This window comes from Trematosphaeria pertusa (genome assembly GCF_010094035.1).
Source record: "Trematosphaeria pertusa strain CBS 122368 unplaced genomic scaffold BU26scaffold_3, whole genome shotgun sequence".
Taxonomy (NCBI): domain Eukaryota; kingdom Fungi; phylum Ascomycota; class Dothideomycetes; order Pleosporales; family Trematosphaeriaceae; genus Trematosphaeria; species Trematosphaeria pertusa.
In genome coordinates this window covers 1,278,952-1,301,138 of record NW_022987214.1, presented here as the reverse complement: position 1 = coordinate 1,301,138, position 22,187 = coordinate 1,278,952, and the positions used below count along the sequence as shown (strand labels likewise).

General features: G+C 54.0%; 9 protein-coding genes across 9 annotated transcripts; 6 read left to right on the top strand and 3 right to left on the bottom strand.

Moving 5' to 3' along the window:
- Positions 1-603: 603 nt before the first annotated feature.
- BU26DRAFT_601386 (uncharacterized protein) lies at positions 604-2,884 on the bottom strand. Its single transcript, XM_033835259.1, has 2 exons — positions 1,579-2,884; positions 604-1,334 (listed from the first exon to the last, which is right to left on the bottom strand). Exons 1-2 carry the CDS (start codon positions 2,471-2,473, stop codon positions 745-747), a joined length of 1,485 nt encoding a protein of 494 aa, XP_033688219.1. The 5' UTR covers positions 2,474-2,884; the 3' UTR covers positions 604-744.
- Positions 2,885-3,507: 623 nt separating this feature from the next.
- On the top strand, positions 3,508-4,206 carry BU26DRAFT_501435 (uncharacterized protein; the record flags this gene model as incomplete). The annotated part of the gene is made up of 1 exon (XM_033826564.1): positions 3,508-4,206. One exon carries the CDS (start codon positions 3,508-3,510, stop codon positions 4,204-4,206), a length of 699 nt encoding a protein of 232 aa, XP_033688218.1.
- A 430-nt stretch (positions 4,207-4,636) lies between these two features.
- On the top strand, positions 4,637-7,243 carry BU26DRAFT_515588 (HET-domain-containing protein). The gene is made up of 2 exons (XM_033828111.1): positions 4,637-5,165; positions 5,299-7,243. The coding sequence occupies exons 1-2, from the start codon at positions 4,830-4,832 to the stop codon at positions 7,105-7,107; spliced, it is 2,145 nt and encodes a 714-aa protein (XP_033688217.1). The 5' UTR covers positions 4,637-4,829; the 3' UTR covers positions 7,108-7,243.
- A 2,310-nt stretch (positions 7,244-9,553) lies between these two features.
- BU26DRAFT_515586 (uncharacterized protein) lies at positions 9,554-10,159 on the top strand. The gene is made up of 2 exons (XM_033828110.1): positions 9,554-9,880; positions 9,937-10,159. Exons 1-2 carry the CDS (start codon positions 9,631-9,633, stop codon positions 10,065-10,067), a joined length of 381 nt encoding a protein of 126 aa, XP_033688216.1. The 5' UTR covers positions 9,554-9,630; the 3' UTR covers positions 10,068-10,159.
- Positions 10,160-10,604: 445 nt separating this feature from the next.
- Positions 10,605-12,129, top strand: BU26DRAFT_515585 (uncharacterized protein). The gene has a single exon (XM_033828109.1). It carries the CDS (start codon positions 10,627-10,629, stop codon positions 12,040-12,042), a length of 1,416 nt encoding a protein of 471 aa, XP_033688215.1. The 5' UTR covers positions 10,605-10,626; the 3' UTR covers positions 12,043-12,129.
- A 455-nt stretch (positions 12,130-12,584) lies between these two features.
- Positions 12,585-15,116, bottom strand: BU26DRAFT_588050 (P-loop containing nucleoside triphosphate hydrolase protein; the record flags this gene model as incomplete). The annotated part of the gene is made up of 8 exons (XM_033834705.1): positions 12,585-13,023; positions 13,085-13,369; positions 13,416-13,478; positions 13,628-13,768; positions 13,821-14,051; positions 14,108-14,229; positions 14,284-14,417; positions 14,472-15,116. 8 exons carry the CDS (start codon positions 15,114-15,116, stop codon positions 12,800-12,802), a joined length of 1,845 nt encoding a protein of 614 aa, XP_033688214.1. The 3' UTR covers positions 12,585-12,799.
- Positions 15,117-16,660: 1,544 nt separating this feature from the next.
- Positions 16,661-18,934, top strand: BU26DRAFT_477258 (uncharacterized protein; the record flags this gene model as incomplete). Its single annotated transcript, XM_033825596.1, has 5 exons — positions 16,661-16,860; positions 16,917-17,151; positions 17,203-17,325; positions 17,383-17,923; positions 18,075-18,934. 5 exons carry the CDS (start codon positions 16,661-16,663, stop codon positions 18,830-18,832), a joined length of 1,857 nt encoding a protein of 618 aa, XP_033688213.1. The 3' UTR covers positions 18,833-18,934.
- A 100-nt stretch (positions 18,935-19,034) lies between these two features.
- BU26DRAFT_515583 (Clavaminate synthase-like protein) lies at positions 19,035-20,877 on the bottom strand. The gene has a single exon (XM_033828108.1). The coding sequence runs from the start codon at positions 20,666-20,668 to the stop codon at positions 19,211-19,213; it is 1,458 nt and encodes a 485-aa protein (XP_033688212.1). The 5' UTR covers positions 20,669-20,877; the 3' UTR covers positions 19,035-19,210.
- Positions 20,763-22,114, top strand: BU26DRAFT_515582 (mitochondrial deoxynucleotide carrier). The gene is made up of 3 exons (XM_033828107.1): positions 20,763-20,917; positions 20,977-21,029; positions 21,088-22,114. The coding sequence occupies exons 1-3, from the start codon at positions 20,882-20,884 to the stop codon at positions 21,968-21,970; spliced, it is 972 nt and encodes a 323-aa protein (XP_033688211.1). The 5' UTR covers positions 20,763-20,881; the 3' UTR covers positions 21,971-22,114.
- Positions 22,115-22,187: the final 73 nt, after the last annotated feature.

Sequence of the window (22,187 nt, the reverse complement as noted above, 5' to 3'; positions counted from 1 at the left end):
TTCCATCGGATCACATTAGGAATTGTATATGCAGGAAGAATATATTCTGGATACCATGCTTGCGCAACTAGTTGCATTCTGCATTCGTGACTAGCACAAGTCATTGCCAGCGACGGTGTTCATGCAGCATCTTCCGCTCCGCACGGATAGTAGATATTTTCGTTTCTGGCGAAGCACTTGATCTAGCTGCTAGCCGTCCAGGTAACGCAGTTCTGTCCCTTGAAAATTAGTCGGGAAGCGTTATGCAAAGGATATAGTCTCGAGCTGGAGCTTGTGAAAGGATGTCGAAGGAGTGGATGAGGGTTTTAGCGAAGCTGGTATTAGTTTCCTAGTCGTTCGGTGCCAATATGGATATTTGATAAGAGGTTCAGAGCCTCGGCGGCCTCCAGCATGGCAGGTCGTGAACTCGCACGATATACACGCTCGTCGTTCGTTTCCAGGGGGGTAATTTCAGGTATGCTTTGTAGATATTATTGCAGGACGTTTGTAGCAAGGTCACTTGAGCCTCTCTCTACTAGGCAGCAATGGGATGTCGACAGTCGGGAGCAGCGATCATCTGTTCACATGCTTCCATGTGCTGGGGAGTGGATGTATGGGCTGTTTGGACATCGTCAGAAAGGCTCTTTGTGGTAGGCCGCTATAGCGTCGTACCCGCCCTTAGGTAATAAACGTTGCCGACCTAAATTATCCCCCAGCGTCACTAGCCCCCTGCTGCTTCTGAAATCCCTTCAGCTTACCATTGGGCTATGCAGGCGGCCTCCAGTCCGAGATAGGATAGTTCCATCTATCCTTGATCTTCTGCCACGGCTTGCGCAGCCTACTCTCCTTCCACTTGACCTTCACCCACTGAGGTGGCCGAACCAGAACGTACAGAACGAGACACACAGGAACGGCAACGACGAAGTAGACCCAGAAGAGGCCCTTTCCGGGGCTGAATCTATCCGCCATGCTGAATATACTCGCGAACAGGCTCAGGGGAAAGAAGAGCAGCGCCAAGGTTGTCAGCTTGGTCGTTGCCTTTGTTTCGTCGACGGAGCGGCGGGCGTCGAGTATCTGGCTGACTGAGACCATATGATCGAGCGTGCGACCGCAGGTGCGCAGGTCGTTGCCTACATAGGCCCAGTCTTCGAGGTGGGGGTCCCACTGGGCTCTGTCTGGCTTCGCTTCCAGCGAGCGCGAATAGCGGAGGAAGGATGTTGCGGCGCGGATCTTCTGCTCGCTGGCCATAGCGCGCCGTCGCCACCGTTGCAACTCCTTGAGGTTGACTTCGATGTTCTTGTAGTCTTTGAAGTCTTTGCTGTCGTATTCGTATTGTTTGACTGAATGCGACATGACTGAAGGCGTTTCATTAGCTAGCCGATTTAATATATATAGGCGGTAAAAGGCAGCATTAAGTACTCCAATAGATGATACCGGCTCTAAGACCAGACATCTTCCCTAGTGTACTCTAGGCGAGTGAGTTGCTTTCACAGGCCGCTCGGGCTGACGTGCCATCAGGCCTGCTTCTCCTCATAGGGCAGTAACGCATTGTCTGCATGACATGGGTGCGTCAAGTGTATTGGCCGCAAGCTGACGTACCTGCAACGTAGTTTACCCACTCCCGCGCAACGATTTGAAGTGGACAGCGCGCGAAGGCCAGTAGTGTCGGATTACCGTTCGGAAAGGGATAGCCGCCAACGGCAAAGTAGTATAGCAGATCGTCGAGGAGATTAGATCGCTGCGGTTCTAGGGGCCCGGTTGGAGGTAAGGGACGGGGCGGTAGGAAGTCTTCATAACCGCCAGCGAAAAGCTCGGAAGCGTAGGAGAGAATCCCGTTCGGGCTTTTGTAGCGATTGGAAATCTCCGGATCAGTCAGGATAAGTGCTATCCAGTCTCCGCTCGTTCGTGTGGTTCGGTAAATGGAGACACAATGCTGGGCCAGCCCGATTCGTCTTTTCTTGATAGGCGTCAATACCGCAACTTTGCGGTGTATGTTGATGTCTCTTCGCAGCTTCAAGTATTCATCTGGCATCTGGCAATTGAAAACAATCGTCCGGTGGTAATGAATGTTCACGTAGTCTTTGTTCTTCAATCTGGAGGGCAGGGTTGCCTTATCTGGGGCTTGCCTGTTGATGTCCTGCGAAGGAGTATCGAGGTGCGAGGCGAAGAAGAGTGGATCAATGTTGATAATGGATCCGAACGTCTCGACGACATTACTGGTAAGGTCTTCGATTAGGAAGAGTCGACCAAGGAGGGTTGCCGGTTTGGCCGCGGTGAGCACCGCTGCAAGGTTTACTTGATCGACGTTGGTGGGTGTCGGGGCTGCACCACCCTGGTTGAATTCAAGTAAACGAATGCGACAGTGCAAATTCTGGGGAGGCTCGTGGAGGAAATCCGCTAGATTGGAAACGCAGGGGTTGCGAATCTTCTGGACATCCACAAGGCTGGTGTAAGGAGGGAGCGCAACAGGATTATTAACTTGGTTCCCAGCCATGACAGGCTAGAGAGAGGTGCAAAAGAAGTTACGATAGCGAGTAAAGAGGAAAGAGGACCTAATTGAGAGGGTAGGCTGGGGGCTTATACTTACCACGCGCTGCTAGGTCCGCAGAAGGCTCTCTTGTAGCAGCTGCTCCGATCAGGGGCCAAATGACAGACCAGGCTCCAATTCGCCCCATAATATGCATCTCGCTGGTGGATTGCATGGTGGCTTCTACACCATCCTAAGCATGATTAGATAGCTGCATGCGCTCAGCCTTGTTTTTTGAGAAGGTCCGCGTCAATTTGAAGGCACCAGTGCATTTCGCATGGTGATGGCTAGTCCAGTCGTAAGCATAAAGTCCTCCCTGAAGCAGCCTCGGGAGCAGTCAAGGAGAGGCCGGAGCAAAGATATGGACGTGGCCATGGAGGGCACGGAGCAGCGAGCAGCGGCGCACGTATTCAGCTGGGCTGAAGTTGAAAGGATTCTGCCATCTCACGCCGCCTCTCCCCGGCCCAATGAGGCTGTGACTGCACGGACCATGGCGGGATGAGCACGCACATGGCAACACATCAACTCGACACCGAAGGCTATTCAAAAGCGGGTTGTTAATTTCTATCGAGGCTGACGCCGCCCCAAAAGCCCCATCCTGTATGGTATACTTTCTCTCTCATGTTGTTCGAAGGCGACGTCCCTAAGATGTAGAAAGCGAACGTAGTGAGATACTCGGTAGCCCTTCTTCAAAGCGCCCAATGAATTCTCCGCGCCAGGCCACGGGTTCAGAGAGCAATGCCAACGACGATATAAGGAAGACACCCAGCTCTGTGCACCACAGCTCGTTCGATACTCCGACCTGACGCCAAGAACTTCTAGGCTACAACATCAGCCCCATTCGAAAACCGTCGAGATACCCCCAAAACCTTTAACATATTACAACCACGCTCGCCCACTCTTTCCCATAGCAAGCGCGCGGTTTGTACATACATTTTGAAGAGTTATCGTAGCTCATTCAACACCAACATCTCGAAATCCGCGAAACGCTCGGCTATGACATGGCCGCACCGAAGTCAGTGATTAGGGCATTTGTGTCACAATACGAAGTCGAGCAGTCCAAATATGCCAGACTGGCGCATATAGCCACAGAAGCGGTTAAAAAGAAAGCTCGGAAATTGGAAATCGATCCACAACCCCTATGTACGGGGCGGGGGAAGTCTCCGGAGTCTCTCCGTCGGAAACTGTCCCAGAGAAACCAGAGGATAAATCACGGCCAGGGATATGCCGAAGAGTCCGAGATTCGAAGAGATATATCAGATTTGGCCGGCATCCGCGTCTTGCTCTACTTTCCCGATCAAGCAGACGAGGTTGAGAATGTCCTGCGCAAGGCATTCGACGACGTTCAGTTCAAACCTTCCAAGGCTATGAAAACCTTTGAAGAGTTGGATAATGCCGCGGAGTGTTCCAAAGCAGGTCCATATCGGGCTCGCATCTACCTGGTTAAGGTCAAAAAGAACGATCTCGACGACTTGTCGATACCGAATGAATGCAATCGCGTGGAGGTCCAGGTTGTCTCCTTGCTGTCCCACGCATGGGCAGAAGTCGAACATAGGAGATACAAGGGCGTGATCGCGCCAACGGCCGAGGAAAATCAGGTGCTGAGTCGACTGAACGAAGTAATGCGGCAGGGAGAGGACCTCTTGACCCAGCTACACAGTCTATACAACGCTCGAAACGAGGCTTCTAGATGCTCGTAACGTTCAGACTCCGGCGTCAATGTATGCCGGAGGGATCGTCCTTCGAGGTGGTGTTTTATTAGCAGAGCAGACATGACATCCCCTTCGGTCGATGATAAATAGCATGCCTGCGAATAAGAGCACGGGAATGCCGACTGGGGAGAAAGCATTGTGCAGCTCTTAGTACGACCTAAGCTCGGTTTACTGGTCTGAGAGAATGAATCAATGCTAGAGAGAGACCTCAGACAGGCACTACGAATTACTCGATTCCCCAACCGGACTTTTGTGTGGTGGACAATGAAGTGCACAGCTCAGGTGAACTGCGCTTGCAAGGGTGGTGATGATTAATCCACCGGCCAGGCCACACCCGAGCCACAGTGTGTTAGTAAGCGTTCGCGGACTAGTCGAACCGCCGACGTTCCAAGGTTTCGGTCTCACAAATCTCCTGCATCAACATCAAAGAATGCAGACGGACGCCTATATATTTGGGCAGGGGACTTTTAGTGGATATTCATCACTCGGTCGCCCGAAGCAGCCTCAGCTGAAGGTGTGGCGTTTACAATACGAGCGTGCACCACATACATAACTACTCCGTCAGGCCTCTTGACCGTACCCACTCCATACTCCTCACAACCCGCACTGCGATGTCGGATACGCTACCGCCGTACGAGTATAGCCCCTTCCCGGTGACGGAGGATCCGGATGATATCTACATTCGCCTCATGACCCTCCATCCGGGACCAAAAACCGGACCGATCACATGTACCATCTTCGAGACGCGGCTTTCTCAAGTCTCGGAGCACAAGTTTGAAGCGGTGTCTTACTGCTGGGGTGATCCGGAGGATCAGTTCGACATCTTCATTGTACCCTCGTCCCTAGTCTCTGCGCGGAGCGGCCGGGTTCTTCGCGTCAACCGTTCGTTGGAGCCGTTTCTCTACCGCACCCGCTCCGTAGGCCGTCCACGCCCGCGGACGCTCTGGGTGCGTATGACCTTTTGCCCTGCACCAGCTTGTGTGACCGAACGCGCAAGCTTGGACTTTCAGATTCCTCTTGACGCCCCTCAGGCTTTCGCCCCATTGCGACTATTGCTAACAAATCTCCCCATGTTTGCAGGTTGACTCAATATGCATCAACCAACAGAATAAGCCAGAGAAAAGCGCCCAGGTAGCGCGTATGCGCGACATTTACCTCCACGCGGTACAAACTCTTTCTTGGCTTGGACCCGAGACTGCATCCAGCTCGGAGGGCATAAATTACGCCGCAACTTTAGCGAAGCGGGGGCTATACCATTTGGCGAGCAAAGGCGACATTGACTTGACACCAGAGCAAAAAGAACCGCTGAATGTCGAAATCGAAATCAAGGTTGGACACCAAGGCCTGGAAGCACTGTTCACGCTGATAGACCGCCCCTACTTTCAAAGAGCTTGGATTGTGCAAGAGGTTGCTGTGAGCCGAAATGCCTATATCGTTTGCGGCGACAATACCCTACGCTGGGTCGAGTTACTACTTGCTGTTGCCTACCTCGTGGAGAGAGAGGCATGGCTTATGGAATTCTATCCTTCACAGCAAATGGCCTCCCTGCTATGTTTCCGATCCAGTCAGGAAGAGTGGGAGCAGAATACGGAGGTGGAGTGGTGGAGAGTCCTGCTCCGGCATCGCGAATGCCAGTCTACCGATGGGAGGGATAAAGTGTTCGCTTTCTTAGGATTGCGGTGCCAGAGTATGTTCAAGCAGCTTAACATCGAGCCGGATTATGACGGATCGACTATGGAGAGTCTGTTCACGCGATTGGCTGTCAGCGCATTGGAGAAGGGGCACATTGAGGTTTTGAGTGTCCCAAGGCTCGTCACTAAGTCGACGCCTGGAGAGGATGGAGACTTGAAACCGCTTCAAATCCCGTCCTGGGCTCCCGATTGGCGGTGGTCGAAAGCAACCCCACCGCCGGCTTACTGGCAAATATACCCGAAGACGTACGTCTCAGACGCTCCATACCAAGCAACGCCAGGCTCTCCTTTTGACGTTTCTTTTGAGCTGAATGGACTCCAAAAGTCCGATGCAGGAAGAACCCAGAAGGGAGAGCTTGTGGGTGACGTGTCTGGGGAGAAAGAGTCGAGAGGAGAAGAAGCCGAGCAGAAGGAGCGGAGAGCAGAAGAGGTAGAGGCACTGCCAACAAGGCTACGGCTCAGAGGCTACACCGTTGCAAAGGTGACGCAACTCACGCCTCGTCGTTGGGAACGGCGAGACCCTCCAGCCCGGCAAACGGTACTGAACCAAGCTCGCGAGCTTCAGCACGTTCAAGAACAGATATACGAATGGGAGAGCGCACTGTGGCCAAAGGACCCTGCAGCTCCATACCACCCGACCGCTGACAGCGGCGAAACGGAGCTCGACGCTGCCTATCATACTATTACCGCCGGAATCGACACTTACAACAAAGCTGTTGTCAGTAACCCTGGATTAGACACTCGCTCAGCGATCGCAGCCTTTGAGAAACGACAGAGACGCCTTCGCCCGATTGCTAGGATTGGATTACAGCACTTTGTGTGGGTGTACGTCCTTGTTATGCTAATAGAGCACGTGTTAATGTGGTTTGGGCACCGCAATCTTGACATGGACTTCAGACAGACGCTGGTTCCTATAATAAATCGGAGAGGAGCCAGGCTGAAGGATGCCAAGGGGGTAGAATACCTGGGACTGTTACCTGGTATCTGCGAGGTTGGGGATGAGGTGTTTGTTTGCTCGGGGGTTAAGGCGCCTTTGGTATTGAGGGAACGGAGGAAGCTCGGAGGGGCGAAAGACACGGAGGAGACTAATCAAGCACAGGAAGAGAAAGAGTGGGAATTCATCGGTGATTGCTACGTTCATGGAATGATGACGGGGGAGGTTTGGGGCAAGGAGTGCCAGGATGTATGGATTGCTTGACCTTCATAGTCGGACAGGTGAGCCTGATCCTCGTTCAACCTTCCTTCTGGCTTATTCGAGCGCCGTCTCCAGTGTATACGTCACTCTCAGTCCTTGGCACTCATATTTCCCTTCAACCGATACAACCTTCCTCCGCGTTCTGCTCCACACTCTATTATGGCTCGGTTGCCTGCATTTTCTATGGCTGGGATTGCGACGTATCGCACGCCTTATACTATAAGCACGTCATGTTCCTTCCACAGCAGTACGAAGTCGGCTAGGCGTACGATCGCGTGGTCAAATCGGAGGTCAAGGTCGGACAGACGTTCATTTACGAAAGCTTTACTGGACGAGAGCATCTACGCTAAAAGCTTAGAAGAACGAACGTTCAGCGTGGCTGGGTTCGTAAGTACTCGTAGATGTTACCTCGTTCTTAGCATCCCGATCCTACTCACCAGAAGCTTGGTTCCCAACATCAAGAGCTCCTTGTCGTTGACGATATTGGTACATCGGATTCCCATGTGCAAACAGCGGACTTTACCGTACGAGCAGTCGATTACGAGCCTTCCGTTCCTGCTGAATTGTTCGCTATCCGGACTGTGCAGCTTACTGGGTCGTTTTGCGCTGAATCATTCCACCTCAAGTGGCACGCCAATTTCTTCTCGAACGCGGGCCCCGATCCTGCATGCAGTCGGGCCGCTTGAGGAACGTCCCTCCCGCTCTGCTTTAGACTCACCGAAAACCATAGGCCAACCTATGTAGCGCTCGCATGTCGGCGCACTTAGACCGCCTGCAGTCAGCTGTGGTTACATGCTACTCCGCGGGGACACTCATGCTCACGCCTTCCAAAGGTATCCGGTTACATTACCTCGATCTAGCAGTTGGGAAAGGGCTATGCAGCAAGGTCCCACCATCCCATGGCCCTCATGGTGTATAACAACTGCGTACTATGGGCACCACGTGAGCGGGTGGACCCATAAGCACAGATGACAAGCTTTTTACCGTGCATGATCTCGCCCCCGACCACCAATAGGAAGGCATGGCGTCCCACGCATTATGATTCTTACGCGATCAGCCCTAGGAGTCGTTCGCCCGCCTAGGAGCCAAGTATTGTCTCCGCCTCATGCCTCCCTGCACAGATCGCCCATTCGTCATGGCCTGGGTCAGCGGAGACTCTGGGTTTTGTTCAGCTCACTCGATGGGCTCGAGCTTGGTCGTCTTTGTCAGACCACGACCTCCTAGAGTAGGATTACATATGCAGGTGCGATTGAAGGACTCCAACATGTGGCAGGCGGATCGTGTTTCAGCCTCTCAGGAGAACATCCACGGGTATGAAATTGAGTGCAGGAATGCGATCTTGTGTCGCAATTTCGCCTGTGGCTTGATTCAAGACATTTCTCTGCACTGTGCGTAATACGAGGAGGATGCGGCGTCTTTAAGCTCTGCTAACGTTCTCAGCCACAGGTTTTAGTCTTTAGAACGCCACATAGAGTTCATCCTTGGTCCTTCGTTAGGTCTCTTCACGAACAGCATGCTGAAAGATCTCACCGGATGACTTGCCTTGGACGCTGAATGTTTACTGAAATGACCTGCTCCGTGGAGGGCATTCTACCAATTATCTCGGCCATGCGCACCACCGAGACCCACAACACCGTGCGTTTCTTCAAGGCGCGTGAACTTCCCGCCATGTAAGACGAACTCCTCACTTAGGCACCCGATCTACGCGGCAGATGCACTCAATATGTTCTCCCTCTATTGCTAGGATAGACGGTGTTGATCGGTCCACGAACCATCGCGAACCTGGCTGACGGCAAAGAACGCCATGCATCGGCCCACGGGCCGTTGATTTCCAAAGGGTGTACACGTGGGTAGAGACGCTAGGCATAATGTCCTGCATACGTCTAGGGCAGAGCTTGAAAATTATGCGTTTTCTATGCTTCAATGGACTGCCCTCTACGAATTCAAGATACACCCCCTCGCTCTGTGGTAGAACGCATGGCTGAACAGGCGCCGAAGGACTTCACGAGAGTCTATAAAGGCTCGAGAGTATCACGATCAACTTGTTATGCTACAATCCGCATCACGGCCCGCAATGTCACAAGAATAGTCACGCCGTAAGCCACTCATCCATAGCTTACAGCAACAGTTCGAAGGAAGAAGACGACCGCCAATAGCCTGTGCCTACGCGTATGTGATAGTGACGGCGAAGGCCTTCTATGCAGCTGCCACGTCCACGAGGTACCATTCTGGGGCATAGTCGCGATGCCATTGGAAGTAAACCATCAATAGGATCCCGACAGCTGTGCCCATTCTTCGTGTCAGCGAGGCAAAGGCAAACACCATCCATGCATCGGGCGAGACTGACGAGCACGAGGAGGGATGGCCTTACTCTCGTCGTCGCGGTCGTACAGGTATAAATAACCCCCTCGACGTCCCATCCGCTTCTCATCCAGCACAGCAGTCAGTCCTCAGCTACACTTCTCACTACTCAAACCAACTCTTCTTCTCAAGCTTCAGCTTCACCCCAAACCACCATCCACCAATATGCAGACCAAGCTCGCCCTCGCCCTTCTCTACGCCGCCGTCAACGCGGCCCCCAGCCTCACTCCCCGCCAGGCGACCTCCATCCCCGTGGAGATCTGGGAGGGCACGGGCTGCAACACCGGCGCCGGGCCGATCACCACGGCCAACGTGCCCACCGACGGCTCCTGCTTCGGAATCTCGCCCATTGTCTCTGGCGACACCGACAGCGGCAAGGTCAGCTCGAGCTACACGTTCCCTGCTGGCTGCACTTGTAAGTCGACACCCTCACATTCTAGCGCTTGCGCAGCGAGTTCTGATTTGAGACAGTGACGGTTTTTAATACTACGAACTGCGACCCTCAGGGCAACTTCATCGCGGTTAGGCAGTCTACGACCTGCTTTGGTACTTTTGGGGCGGGCAAGCTTATCCGCTCGGCTAGGACTTCGGGAACATGCTAGATGGTGAGCATGTGGCTCGTTGGTGGATGTGGTAGGAGATCAGGGGAGAGCGGGTGGAGGGGTTGACGGTCAGAGTGTTTGGTGATTGTGGGTTTGGATGATATGGGGTTGTTCTACTTCGTCGCTCGTTAGATACTGCTCTTGAGTTAACCGATGGGGACGCCCTCGCTTTTGCTCGGAACTTGCATTTGCTTTGTTGATCCTGTCGATTTCTGTTCACTCAACGCCCATCATCTTCGCCGTTGAGAGTGGAGGCATTTGACCACTGAAACGTGAACGCTAAGGCGCTGTCTTCACATCTTTCAGCGTCTTTTGGTGACCGGGATCAGAAGTGAACCCGCAATTCGGACGATTTCGCATTCTCACCACCCGTCGCTGTTGGGGCCGCTACCCTGATCGAGATCGAGAGAGTGAGCTGTGAAAGAGGTGCGAGTTGAGGTTCGGGTTAGTGAGTGGGCTAGTCCAAGTTCAGCCTAGTAAGCCTCGCATTTCCAGCCCCTGAGGCCACACATGTCCAACACCATTACTCCATACTCAACCAGACCCAAAATACGCCGCGATGACATCGTCCCTCGACGCCTTCCCAGCAGAGCTGTTCCTAGAAGTCGTCAAATACCTCACACACCATGATCTAGCGCAGCTTATGCGCGTCTCACACCGCCTGCACCAACTGATCGAGCCTGTCGTGTGGACGAAGATCGAGCTGCACAGGTTCTCCTTCCATGAAGATAACGCCCTCGTGCAGCTCCGGCAGGGGGAGGCAGCCTTGCAGCGACCGTATCGACGACCTGCTAATCTACTTAACCGGCGAGAGACGTACTGGGTGGATAACCTGGACCGAGATCAAGACGTAGCATCCACGCTATTCCTGAATCTTTTCTGCCAAAAGACGTTAGTTGATCGGCATCGAGCAGAGCATTTGGCCGGCTTGGTGCGCTGGCTGTGTGTGCCTGTTAATGGGTGGAACGCCAATCTGGGGCAGGGCAGTAACGCGGACAAATTGGATCCCTGGAACGCGCTCGCGACGCTCAAGAATCTCGAGTATCTCGAGATCTCAGCTCTCTGGAAGTCTCCCGACGAGGTGGAGCCTTTCAAGGGCGGTGCGCAGCCGCTGTCGAAGCTGCAGACCCTCAAGCTGCGGGGATATATCCCAGCGGAGTTCGTACGCTACGCTTGCGCCAACCCTTCGACGATTACCGAGCTGCAGCTGGCCATTCTCGATGCACCCATCGGATCGATCCTGTGCAGAGAGCGGCCAAATCCGCCTCCGCCAGCCGATCCTGAAGATGACGAGCCGGAGGACTTCGATCAGGAGGTGGTTGCACCCCGTCCGCTCGCCTGCCTGACGCCTGAAATCATCTCCCAATTCACCTCTTTGACCCATCTGTACCTCTGCAGGCCCTGCGACGGCCCTGAGCCTGCCGAAGGTTATACGGATATATGCGACATATACACGTCCATAAAGTCCGACACGCGCGCGCTAAAAGAATGGGCCTCCCTGATTCGCTCCACAAGAAGCCACCTCTCGCAGCTCACCCTCGACCAGCGACCAGTAGGCAACTCAACCGAGCCCGACGCCACCGAAAACGCAGAGTTCCTGGAAGAATACTGCAACGGCCCAGGGTACCTGCGGTTCGTCGAACTCGTGCTGCCAGCGCTGCTGGAGGACGCCGACTGGCCTGCACTACGGCGCATCAGGCTGTTCGGCTTTGAGAACGAGACGCCCGGGGAGAAGAGCCACGATTTAGTAGGGAGGTTGAAAGAGTGGTTTGGCGACGGCGTCGACGTAGTGAATGGACGTGGGAGGAGAATCATTATGGAGGATGATACTGGGGAGGTTCAGAGCGGGGGCGATGCGTTGGATACTTGCAATAGCTTTGACGAGGAGGATGAAGGGGAGACACCGCTTTGGCAGATCCGCGAGGGAAGCGCATGGGGCGACTGGAGTTTCGGATCGGTTCCTAGGCTGGCGTAGCGGAAGCTCCCTGTGGGATCTGGCAACACGTTAAAAGACCTCATTCATACGTACTCACTGGGCTGTTGTCGGAATTAAGTAAAAGCCATAAATCATTGGGTCATTCGATCCATCAAGAAAAGTTTGTCGAAGTCTCTCTGGTCTGGTTCCCCTGCTGTATGTCCACCTCACCGAGAAGTCCCAGCTTTCTTCAAGCGCCTAAAGAGCCTCGGGCTCGACTCTGGCATCACGAACCGATGGGTCCAATACATACCGAGGCCATCAGGCGGGGTTTTACGAAGTCCAGCTTGATGTCGCTGTTCGGTGCTCTTGGACGGTAATCCTCCTTCTCGCTCATATGCTCGCTCACTCATTTGGAAATATATCCATCTTCTTCTAAATTATGCGCCTACTCTCTCCCTGCAAACACAACTAAGGATTCTACGCACTCAACCCAGACCTAGGGTGCGTTTAGCGGACAGTTAGGAGCCAACCGCAATCGCTTCCACAGACATCCCAGCGAAGAACTCTAATCAAACATTCTTCTATTTTAAGAGGAATACCGAGCACCTATAAAACACAACGTGTCTTTCCCGCGTCCGCATATCGATACATTTTCTGGCGTATGTCACTACCAGAACAGCGCAGTGATTCTTTGTATATTATTGATATCCCTCTCGCACGAGCGCACAAGCACCTCGAAGATAAAAAGAAACGTTTAGTCCTCGCGTTCATCAGCGATGACGCATTCGCCCCCGGAATGCTCTCGCCCGAACCCTCAATCAGCCCCTTTCATCTGCGCAAGCCTGAACCTATCATCCCTCAAGCGGTCCCAATAAGCCAGGTCCGAGTAATCCGCGTTCTGATGCGCAGACCTCATGTATCGCTTGAAGTTCGTCGACATGTCGACAACCTGACTGAAGTGATTTTCCGTGACCTTTGGAATACTATCGCCTTCTTGCTTTGCTTCGTAGCAGGCAAGGGTCACCGCAGTTTGGAAAGCTGTTGTTTCTCTAGGTTAGCGAACGGGTCTGATGGTACTATTGGCCTGCCACTCCCTTACCATTTCTGATCTCTCGACCGTTCCACTGCAGCCATCTGACTTTTTCTGACTCCATGACGAACTCCTTCGCGGGCCAGGTATATAGTATCTCTCGCCCACCGCGCAGGTGGTTTTCTGCGAGCTTCTGGAAGCTGTTTGTCCAGATCTGTTTTCGCGATTCGTCGTCTAGCGGCTCGAATCCGACCTGTATGTGGATACGCGACATGAAGGCTTCGTCGAAGGTGCCAACGCGGTTTGTGGTTAGAAAGAGAATACCCTGGAAGTAGTCTAAGGCCCTAAGGAAGACTGCGAATCTTGGTTAGACGAGTAAGTCTGGGTGGGAGAAACATACTTGATACGATGCTGTTCCTGCGTAGATCGTTCGCGGATCGTCGTTCGAGGTAGACATCAGCTTCTACATAGGAGGAGGGACGTATTAGCACAGTTTCTACATAGAGGATTTTCCACAAGAAGCTCGGCGGGATATGAAAAGCCACTCCTGGACGCCTTCAACAAATACTACGAGACTTGGGCTCGCTGGAACCTAGACCACGACATACGTACCATCTAGGAGTACTATTGCATTCCATTTAGTTGCATTGCGCAAGAAGCGAATGAGGTTTCTCTCCAGTTGCTCTGGCTCGTCGCATAAGTCCGAGCCGGTGATGGTGAGAAGTGGTCTTTGCAGAAACTCAGCTACCGATTCTAAGAGCTACGTCAATAACTTTCTCAACTGTCTGGTCGTCGGCATATATACCTGCTGTGAGCGTTTTGCCGGTCCCAGGCGGCCCATGTAGCAGAATGATCAAGCCCTCTCCCTTCCCTTTGATCGGATCCGCGAAGAAAAGCTGCTCGCGATGCTCCTTGCGGTGGTATGTCTCGCAGATGGCCTTGATCATAGACTTGTTCTTCTCGGGCTTAATCACAAGAGTGTTGATGATGGTCCGCTCGATGGTAGGATTCTTTAAGCCCTGAACATCGACTAACTCTGCGCGAGATCAAATGTTAGCGACCGGATTCTTGATGAACGGAATGTTTATTTACCCCAGCATCGATCTTGCAGTGCATAGGCGTATACGTGGGAGAAACAGAGAAAATATTGATGCTCGGTAAGGCTGTCAACCGAGTCCAATGAAATGTCGTCATAATCTTCGAATGCCAATGTTCTGTTCGATAGCTCTAGCGCGTCGGTCGTTGCTGCGCACACCTTGCAGCCGCACTTAGGCACCCTCACGTCGAGTCCCAGTTCTTCTCCAGAGTCGATGTTTGGCATATGGCGATTCGGTTGGTCTGCTGCAACGTCCTTCTCCCATGGCCGGTCAGTGTGATCTACCATGACACGTGCTTGGCTATACTGGGCACGCAGTTAGCTTCCAGATCATAAGGGAGACAAACTCATTCATATTACCGTTCGGGCTCGACTAAAGGAGCTTGGTCCCGTGTATTCTTGGTAAGATGGTTGCGTGATCACCTTAACGAACGTTTTCCCACGCTCAATGAGAACCTCACGGTGCGGCCGCTCGTTGGCTTTGTCGCGATGGAAGCGAGTAGGAAAGACTGGCAAAGATGTGACTTCTCTCTCTCCATCAAATACCGGTATCGATACGGTTTTTACCGATCGAGAAAGACACTTGCCGTTGAAGTCGAGGTTCCACAGCTTGACCAGGTAAGGCCTAGGAGGCGAGGTAGTAGTTCGCACGATCCCCTCCACACGCTCGACTACGTAAGCATTTAGCCGACCTCTCTCACGAACATACACATCCGATCCAGGTTTCAGGAGGATCCACAGTGAACGAAAAGCTGTCATGGGAAGTGATTGACTCCAAGCAGTTTCCGCCTTCCCGAGTTGTATTGCTGGCTGGTTGTAGAGGTAATCGAGGAGAATTTGAATGTGACGGTCGCAGGTCTCGTTGTACTCCCGGCTATGGTGCTGCTTCGGTCCACCTACCTGCGTTCGGTAGGTAGACAAATCCTCTTTGTGGTAATAGAGATCCTCGAAAGGGAACACGAACTGACCGGAGCGTAGGTTGGAAGATAACCGTCGTGTGACCATACTGAACCCCTCATCGTCCTCTATTTCCACGGAGGTTTGGAAATGCATCACAGCCTTCAGAGCGTCGAGCAGGATGCTAGAGTGGATCTGCAGCACCGGGACACCAAAGACATCATCGCTCTGGAGAGAATCATAGTCTTCGCTATTCGAGACGCCTGTCTTAGATATGCCCAGAAAGATGTTGCGCACCTCGCATAGAACCGAGCCAAGTTCGCTTGTCGAGTCGAGGACCCGACTTAAGAGCGGCTCCTTGTATGTCTTCTGACGAAGGTAAGACGGATACGTGGTGCCATCTTGCTGGAATAGCCTCGCTACGTAGCTGATGTCCTGAAGCTCATTGGGTACATGGTTGTACGGTTCTTCCTCGACGGAGCCCTGTTTTTCCGTTGCCGTCTCATTCGCCATGGCATGGAGAGCCTTTTGAACGAAACGCGGATGCCCTTCGAAGGTAATCTTGATTTGCCACCCGGGCTGCACCATCTCGTTCCACACTTCCGGTAGGATATCGACCTGCTGCGGGAGCCGAGTCAAGCAAAAAGACCTTCTGTTTTGCTCATCGGAGGTGATGAAGCAGTCACGGTACCAGCCATGATGACCAATACCGCTGTTGAAAATGCTCACTACCAGCGCTTTCATCCCCTGGGTGCTGTTAGGCTATTGCAGCAGCAACGCACGGCTAAGCATACCTCCCAGGTCTTCGCCTTCTCGAAAGGAAGACCCCATCTTGCACCTAGCGGGTCGTAGAATATTATAGGTTCCTCCGTCTTTGCTGCGGGTGCCGTTTTCACCGCTCTGCTAGAAGCGTGGTGAGTAGGGACAGGCACGAGGGTTCGTACACCTCGTTCTGAGCCCAAGGCGTCATTGGTAGTCGTGGGACTGTGCGCTTCGGTTGGTATAGTGTGATCCATCAGGACAGGGAGATTTGGACTGTCGGGTTGAAAAACTTTCCCTGCAGCCACTCCATTTGCGATGAACTCTGCTCGACTGGCTCCGCTCAGCGCCATCCGGGGATCGGTGAATCAGAAAGAGTGCAAGAGACGTAGTTCAGGACCTAGGGCTGGACTACTGAATAAGTATAGCTCCCCTGCCGTGATTGCTTGTCAGCATCTTCAGCCTTGCGGGCCTTTGGCGTGGTACCACCATGGATTGGGGGTCAGCTCGGGCTCTGCCTTGTGCGAAACGGCCGAGAACTGCCTCACTCTTCTATCGGCCGTAGTCCCAAGACGGGCACCAGCTATACCGGAGACGATACAATGGCTTTCCTTTTATGGTGCCTTTTGTGAGCGAAAGCAGACCCCGCAGCTGAGGTGTGATGCCAAGATTAGCGCCCTGTCGGGGCTGAAAGCTGACACGACTCATGATAAGGCAAATGCGACCAACCTAACATTCCATCCCGCCTTAAAGGATGGCGCAGTGTGGCGGTCGGCTACGGATCCCGCATCGAAAGCATGAATGGGCCTAAGGGCTTCTCCCATGCGCTTTATTCAAGCTCTCCAGAATGACATTCTAGCCTGGTGCCTGCTCTCCGCGGCAAGATCTCCAAAATGGACCCGTCAGTCGTACATCGTTCTCGAGCTCAAGAACGCAGCAATGTGATTGTGCGAAGGTTCTCTGATGACCTAGCTGGAGATTCTGCCTTATCCGTTGGGACCAAAGTGGTGGTCGCGCAAATCGATGCGGAGATTGAAGCTCGAGATAGGATGCGGGCGCAGTCGCACTTCGAGGAATTTGATGAAAATTCACGGTAAGTCGTCAATGTCATGGCACCGCAGAGTGTCGACATCGCTCAAAAGCATGCAGGCCTTTCGACAAGTGCGAAGTCGCGCGCAAAGCGCTCGAGTATGCATCAGACGAATTTTTCAAGTCGATGGAAAAGAAATCGAGCGAAAGCAAATTCAGCGTGTTTGGGAAGTCCCGGAGAGATGCGAAAATCCAAGTCGAGCAGCGTATGAGGCAGAGTACCGGTAAGAGCCTGGAAGACGTCAAAGGACTTGTTGAAGGAATGGCGGATGATTGGAAAAGAAGCCATGGCAAGGTACGGTAGCGTACCAGTCCCGACCTAGTGATGAAGCTGAACAGAAGTCAGCCTTATAGCTACTTTACTCACATGTGCAAAACCTTGAATGCCCATCGAGATCTCCTGAAGGTTGTTCCGCAGCAGAACACATATGTATCGGTATTGTCCGGTGCACTTTCGATGGTTGTTCAGGTGAGTCTTGTTTAGTAAGCTTAGGAAGTCCCTTCGTTGACATCTCATGGACCTAAGGCATCCGTATACCACGATCAAATAGCAGAAGACCTATCTGCCACCACAGCACACGTCTGCGAAAGGGTAGCTGTCTGTTCGGAACTCCTGGAAGTAATAAAGAGGGACTCGATGCACAGGCAACTAGCCGAGGTGTATAGAGCGTTTTTCAAGTTCCTTCTGAGAGTTGCCGAATGGTTCAACAAGTCGAGTACGTCGAGATTTTTCGACAGCTTTAACAAAGACGTCAAAGCCAGGCATGAAGAGGCCGTTGCAGACATTAATCGGTCAATCGACATGATGATAGAACAAGGAGGAGTTGAAGAACTGGCTCGCGTAGAGTATATCCGACGCACTGCGGACATAATAGAGTGGAAAGTTGACAAGTTGAACGAGGCGGTGGTACCGTTCATGGCTGAGATGAGGACCAATATGGGCACGCTAGTTGACGAAGTCCGCATGCGTGGCCACATACAGAGCCAGGAGGATTTGGTGCAAATCGGACGTTGTATGGTGCAGCTCCTGCTAGACCAGGCGGCGCCTCACATTCGGGCGGTAGTCGGTAAGGTCCCTTGATCAACCGTAGTGCACTGGACTCAACACTGATTATGTAGGACAAGAATTACGCGCCCAGGGTATCTTAGAGCGCACCCGTGCCGAAGAAAGGGCGAGTAACAGGTTTCGTATTCCTGATACTGTTCCATCTCAGACAGCCACTCTGATATCCAGGGAGGAGGCCGATGTACGATCCAAGCCCCTACAAGGCTTCGTCCATGGATCAGATGGACTTGCGCTCATAAAAGCCAGTCAGGCACTGGTTGCAGAAGCGCATGTGCTAGCATGTACTGCGAGATGGATTCAAGGAGGTGCACTGCAACCGCAGAGACTGTGGATTCAATACCCGTTCGAATACCAAGCGGACACCAGTGCCAGAGCGACGGCGCTGGGTGTCATTCTCACCGCGGCTCGGGCGAACGCACCATTCCTCTCGTACATCTGCACGAAGCCTCCCAGAGCCAACATTGCGGCGTCTCTTTCCGTGAAAGAAGCGGGGTTGTCATCGATGGTCTACAGCCTCATTCTTCAACTTCTTCGCTTTCGACCAGAGAAGGACGGTTTCAAGGTCGACGCCGCAGTATTGAATGGGCTTGGCGAGGGTATGGACAGCTGGAAGGACGCCGTGGGTCTCCTTCGCCTGTTGCTCGAGCACACGCCAGTTGTCCGATACTGCGTCATCCACGGGCTGAACGAGCTGGAAGGTAGCGGTAACGAGGAAAGATGCAAGGAGTTTCTGGAGGTCTTGGAGTTGGCTTCGCTTCGTCCGAATGACCCGTTGAGCGTTCTCTTCACGACGTCCGGCCAATCGAGAGTCTTGGGCGATGCCACGACCAGGGACGAGCGAGCGATGTCGAATGCTGGTATACGAGAGGTTCACAAGAGGGGTCAGGCTTTCCATGGACTGCGGATCTGAGGTGCAGTGACTGGAAGGTTTTTGCGGAACGATGGTGTAAGGAAGTCGCGGACGCTCCCCCCGGCTAGCGAAGAGGAAGGCGCGACTGCGGGAGCGAACCGGTCCAAGATGAACGTCATCGTTAGTCGAATATGAAGAGGAAGAGGATCATGGAACGTACCTGGGGTGTTATATTTTGTTTCCGTGAGTCTTCTGCTGTCAATGATAGTGTGAGCTAAAAGTCATTGCGGAGGTGTTTGTGTGAGACGCTTCGGTGATAGCACCATGGATCCGAAAGCACGAATGCAGTTTCAAGCTATCCGCTATGCAACTTTTCCAACCATTCCCAAGATCGTGTTTCAACATGCTGACGCCGCCCGATGCAACCCCTTGCTGACCTCATTTCACAGCAGGCCGAATGACACCATCGGCGATCCACTTTCCTGTGAATTGTTCGTCGAGCACCCTCAGCTTAGAGAAGAAGACATCATCGTCCACATAAGCGCCCTTTAGCCACCTCTCGCCCTTTGTAGCATCAAACGCTCTTCTCGCATGCAGCACCCTCCTGTTATCAAATATCACACACTCGCCCTCGTTCAATCTATACTCATACATGTTCTCCTCCGCACTCAAGACCTTCTCGAAGGCATGTGAAGCGGCGAGGTAGTTCCTCATGGTAGTCTGATTCTCTCCACCGATGCGGGCTTCGAAGGGACCCTGGAAGGGCGGCGACCAGTTCACGCGGTGGATGGCTAAATTCGTCGGCTCGCTGTACTTGGGGTACGGGTACAGCTCGATGGTGGGCCGCGTGTAGTGATAGTGGTGCGTCGGGTGGTGGTAATGATAGGTTACGGGGAACGTGCACAAGCTGCGGAAGTGGAAGGCGGACGAGTTGTGGAGCTGGTGTGCGGCGTAGAATGAGTCGCTGAAGAAGGACTCGCCGCCTGGAGTTCGCGCACGCAACGAGTGGAGCAGTTGTAGATGCGGCGGGTTCGATGTATACAGGAGGTCCATGTGTAGGCCGAGGAATTGCGGCGTGTAGGCAATGTTCTCGGCCTTGGGCTTTGAGCGGACGTCCCAGGTGCGGCCGTAGAAGGTGTCCTTGAGCGTGCCGATTCGGCCTGCGATATCGACCACCGACTCTTCCGAGTCGGGGATGTTCTTGAGGAAGAGCAGGCCGTACGTGTTGAGATGGCTCAGCGCGTGGAACAAGACTTCGTCCTCTCCCATCCAGTCCTGGTAGTCCACCCACTTATTGTCCCTTGTAATTATCTCGTTGTTCCATAGCACCCGCTCGTCGTGGCGCACGCCTCCTCGAAGCTCCAGCTCGGTGTTGAGCGCTCGCCGTAGCCAGTCAATCGAGTGCCGCGTGCGGTGCTCAGGCCCGTAGCCAGGCACGTCATTCTTCCACACTACCTCTACCATCCATCCCTTCTGCTTGTCGATCACTGTCCGGCAGCTGCCCTCGATGTCTTCTGGGATGTCTGAGGTCTGGAAGACCTTCTGCCTGCTGTCCGGATCGACGCACTGCGGGCAGGCGCAACTATCGCGCAGGAACACCGTGTCGAAGACGCGCGGGTCGCCGTCGATGTTCACGGCGACGTGTCTGGCGGGCTTGCCGTCCAACTGGCCTGCATTGGTGGCATCGTGGACGAGGTGCTCCTGCTGGGGCGCGGCGGCGCTGGCCTGCTCGGCGCTGGCCCGCGCGGAATTCACTGTCGACGTCTTACTCCAGAAGGAGCTCAGGAACGCTCTCTGCGGCGAACGGATGGGTGCTCTGCAGGCCCTCGCGCCCGCACGTGCAGCATTGGACCGCAGCGCGCGGAGAGCGAGGCTGGTGGTGATGTTCAGGGCCATGGCGGGCGATGGGTGATGTGCCGTGCGCCAAAGATCGCCGGGCGCGCCCGCTTTTAGAGCCGCCTTGGAGCAGTCGCCCGAGGATATCAAACACCGCGTCTCCCCGCTCTGCCGGTTCTTTTTCAATCAATACCCCCTTCACCGGCGAGACAGCCTGCACTGGGCGCAGGCTTGGGAGCTCGTACAGGGCCTCCGCAAAGAGGGGTAGGGCGCATGTCTGGAGGAGGCGTCGCGCAGCTCAAGCATGAGGTGACTTTTCCCGCTGTCCGCCAGCTCTGGGACCCGCGCTGACTTGCTTGCTTCTTCAGGGCTCGCAGCGACAGGTGGCGGTTGCAGGCGCCATTGCTGGCCTCGTGTCGCGGTACGCATTCCATCCTCCTGCTTCAATGTCGCCCAGTGAATGCTGACCGTGTTCGCAGCTTCGTGATCGCTCCCCTGGACGTCATCAAGATCCGCCTGCAGCTCCAGGTCCACTCCCTCTCCGACCCGCTCAGCTACCGCAACGTTCAGGGGCCCGTCTATAAAGGGACGCTGGGCACACTCAAGCAGATCCTGCGCGAGGAGGGCCTCACGGGGCTATGGAAGGGCAACATCCCCGCCGAAGCCCTATACCTGGCCTACGGCAGCGTCCAATTCTCGGCCTACACGTACATGTCGCACCTGCTTGAGGCCATCCCTCAGCCATACACCCTCCCCAGCACGGTGGATTCCTTCATCAGCGGCGCTGTTGCGGGTGCTTGCGCGACAACCGCCACATACCCTCTCGACCTGCTTCGGACGCGCTTTGCGGCTCAGGGGCGCGAGCGCGTCTATCCCTCCATCGTCGCCTCCGTCCGGCACATTGCCGAGCACGAGGGTCCGCGTGGGTTTTTCCGCGGGCTGGGAGCTGGCGTGAGCCAGATCGTTCCCTACATGGGCCTTTTCTTCGCTAGCTATGAAAGCCTCAAGCCTGTTGTAGCTAGCTCGCCCATCCCTCTGCCCTTTGGCACGTCGGACGCCGCTGCCGGCATCATCGCGAGCGTGCTCTCCAAGACGGCCGTCTATCCCCTCGACACGACACGAAAACGGCTGCAGGTGCAAGGGCCCATGCGATCGAGATATGTCCATCGGAACATACCACTATACTCAGGGGTAACGAGCACTCTTTTGAACATCTGGAAGAACGAGGGGCGGAGAGGCATGTATCGAGGGCTGACTGTCAGCTTGATCAAGGCGGCTCCAGCGAGCGCCGTCACTATGTGGACGTACGAGAGAGCCATGGCGCTCATGTTGACCTTGGAAGAGAAGTTGACGGACGATTGAGTTGTGACTGTACTGTTGGCTTGCATAGCTCGGCGTTAGGGGGTTCCTTAGAGGACACGGTAGATCCTGCTTAGAAGGGCATAGATGGAGAGGGTAATTCCTGCGATGGGCATCTTGGTAGCGATGCGCATCCCAGCCGTGGCGGCCGTACATCTGTATTGGAAGCATGCAGCCGAAGAAGTCGATCTGATCGGAACCGTTTCAGCCAACCGGAGTG

What these genes read in the sequence shown, in the direction of transcription:
- BU26DRAFT_601386 (XM_033835259.1), bottom strand. Translation starts at nt 2,473, where the DNA reads ATGGCTGGGAACCAAGTTAATAATCCTGTTGCGCTCCCTCCTTACACC. An exon ending in GTGGGTAAACTACGTTGCAG is followed by an intron (nt 1,335 to 1,578) that starts GTACGTCAGCTT and finishes AAACGCCTTCAG; the next exon opens with TCATGTCGCATTCAGTCAAA.
- BU26DRAFT_515588 (XM_033828111.1), top strand. Translation starts at nt 4,830, where the DNA reads ATGTCGGATACGCTACCGCCGTACGAGTATAGCCCCTTCCCGGTGACG. An exon ending in CACGCCCGCGGACGCTCTGG is followed by an intron (nt 5,166 to 5,298) that starts GTGCGTATGACC and finishes CCATGTTTGCAG; the next exon opens with GTTGACTCAATATGCATCAA.
- BU26DRAFT_515586 (XM_033828110.1), top strand. Translation starts at nt 9,631, where the DNA reads ATGCAGACCAAGCTCGCCCTCGCCCTTCTCTACGCCGCCGTCAACGCG. An exon ending in GTTCCCTGCTGGCTGCACTT is followed by an intron (nt 9,881 to 9,936) that starts GTAAGTCGACAC and finishes GATTTGAGACAG; the next exon opens with TGACGGTTTTTAATACTACG.
- BU26DRAFT_515585 (XM_033828109.1), top strand. Translation starts at nt 10,627, where the DNA reads ATGACATCGTCCCTCGACGCCTTCCCAGCAGAGCTGTTCCTAGAAGTC.
- BU26DRAFT_515583 (XM_033828108.1), bottom strand. Translation starts at nt 20,668, where the DNA reads ATGGCCCTGAACATCACCACCAGCCTCGCTCTCCGCGCGCTGCGGTCC.
- BU26DRAFT_515582 (XM_033828107.1), top strand. Translation starts at nt 20,882, where the DNA reads ATGTCTGGAGGAGGCGTCGCGCAGCTCAAGCATGAG. An exon ending in TCGCGCAGCTCAAGCATGAG is followed by an intron (nt 20,918 to 20,976) that starts GTGACTTTTCCC and finishes TTGCTTCTTCAG; the next exon opens with GGCTCGCAGCGACAGGTGGC. An exon ending in ATTGCTGGCCTCGTGTCGCG is followed by an intron (nt 21,030 to 21,087) that starts GTACGCATTCCA and finishes CCGTGTTCGCAG; the next exon opens with CTTCGTGATCGCTCCCCTGG.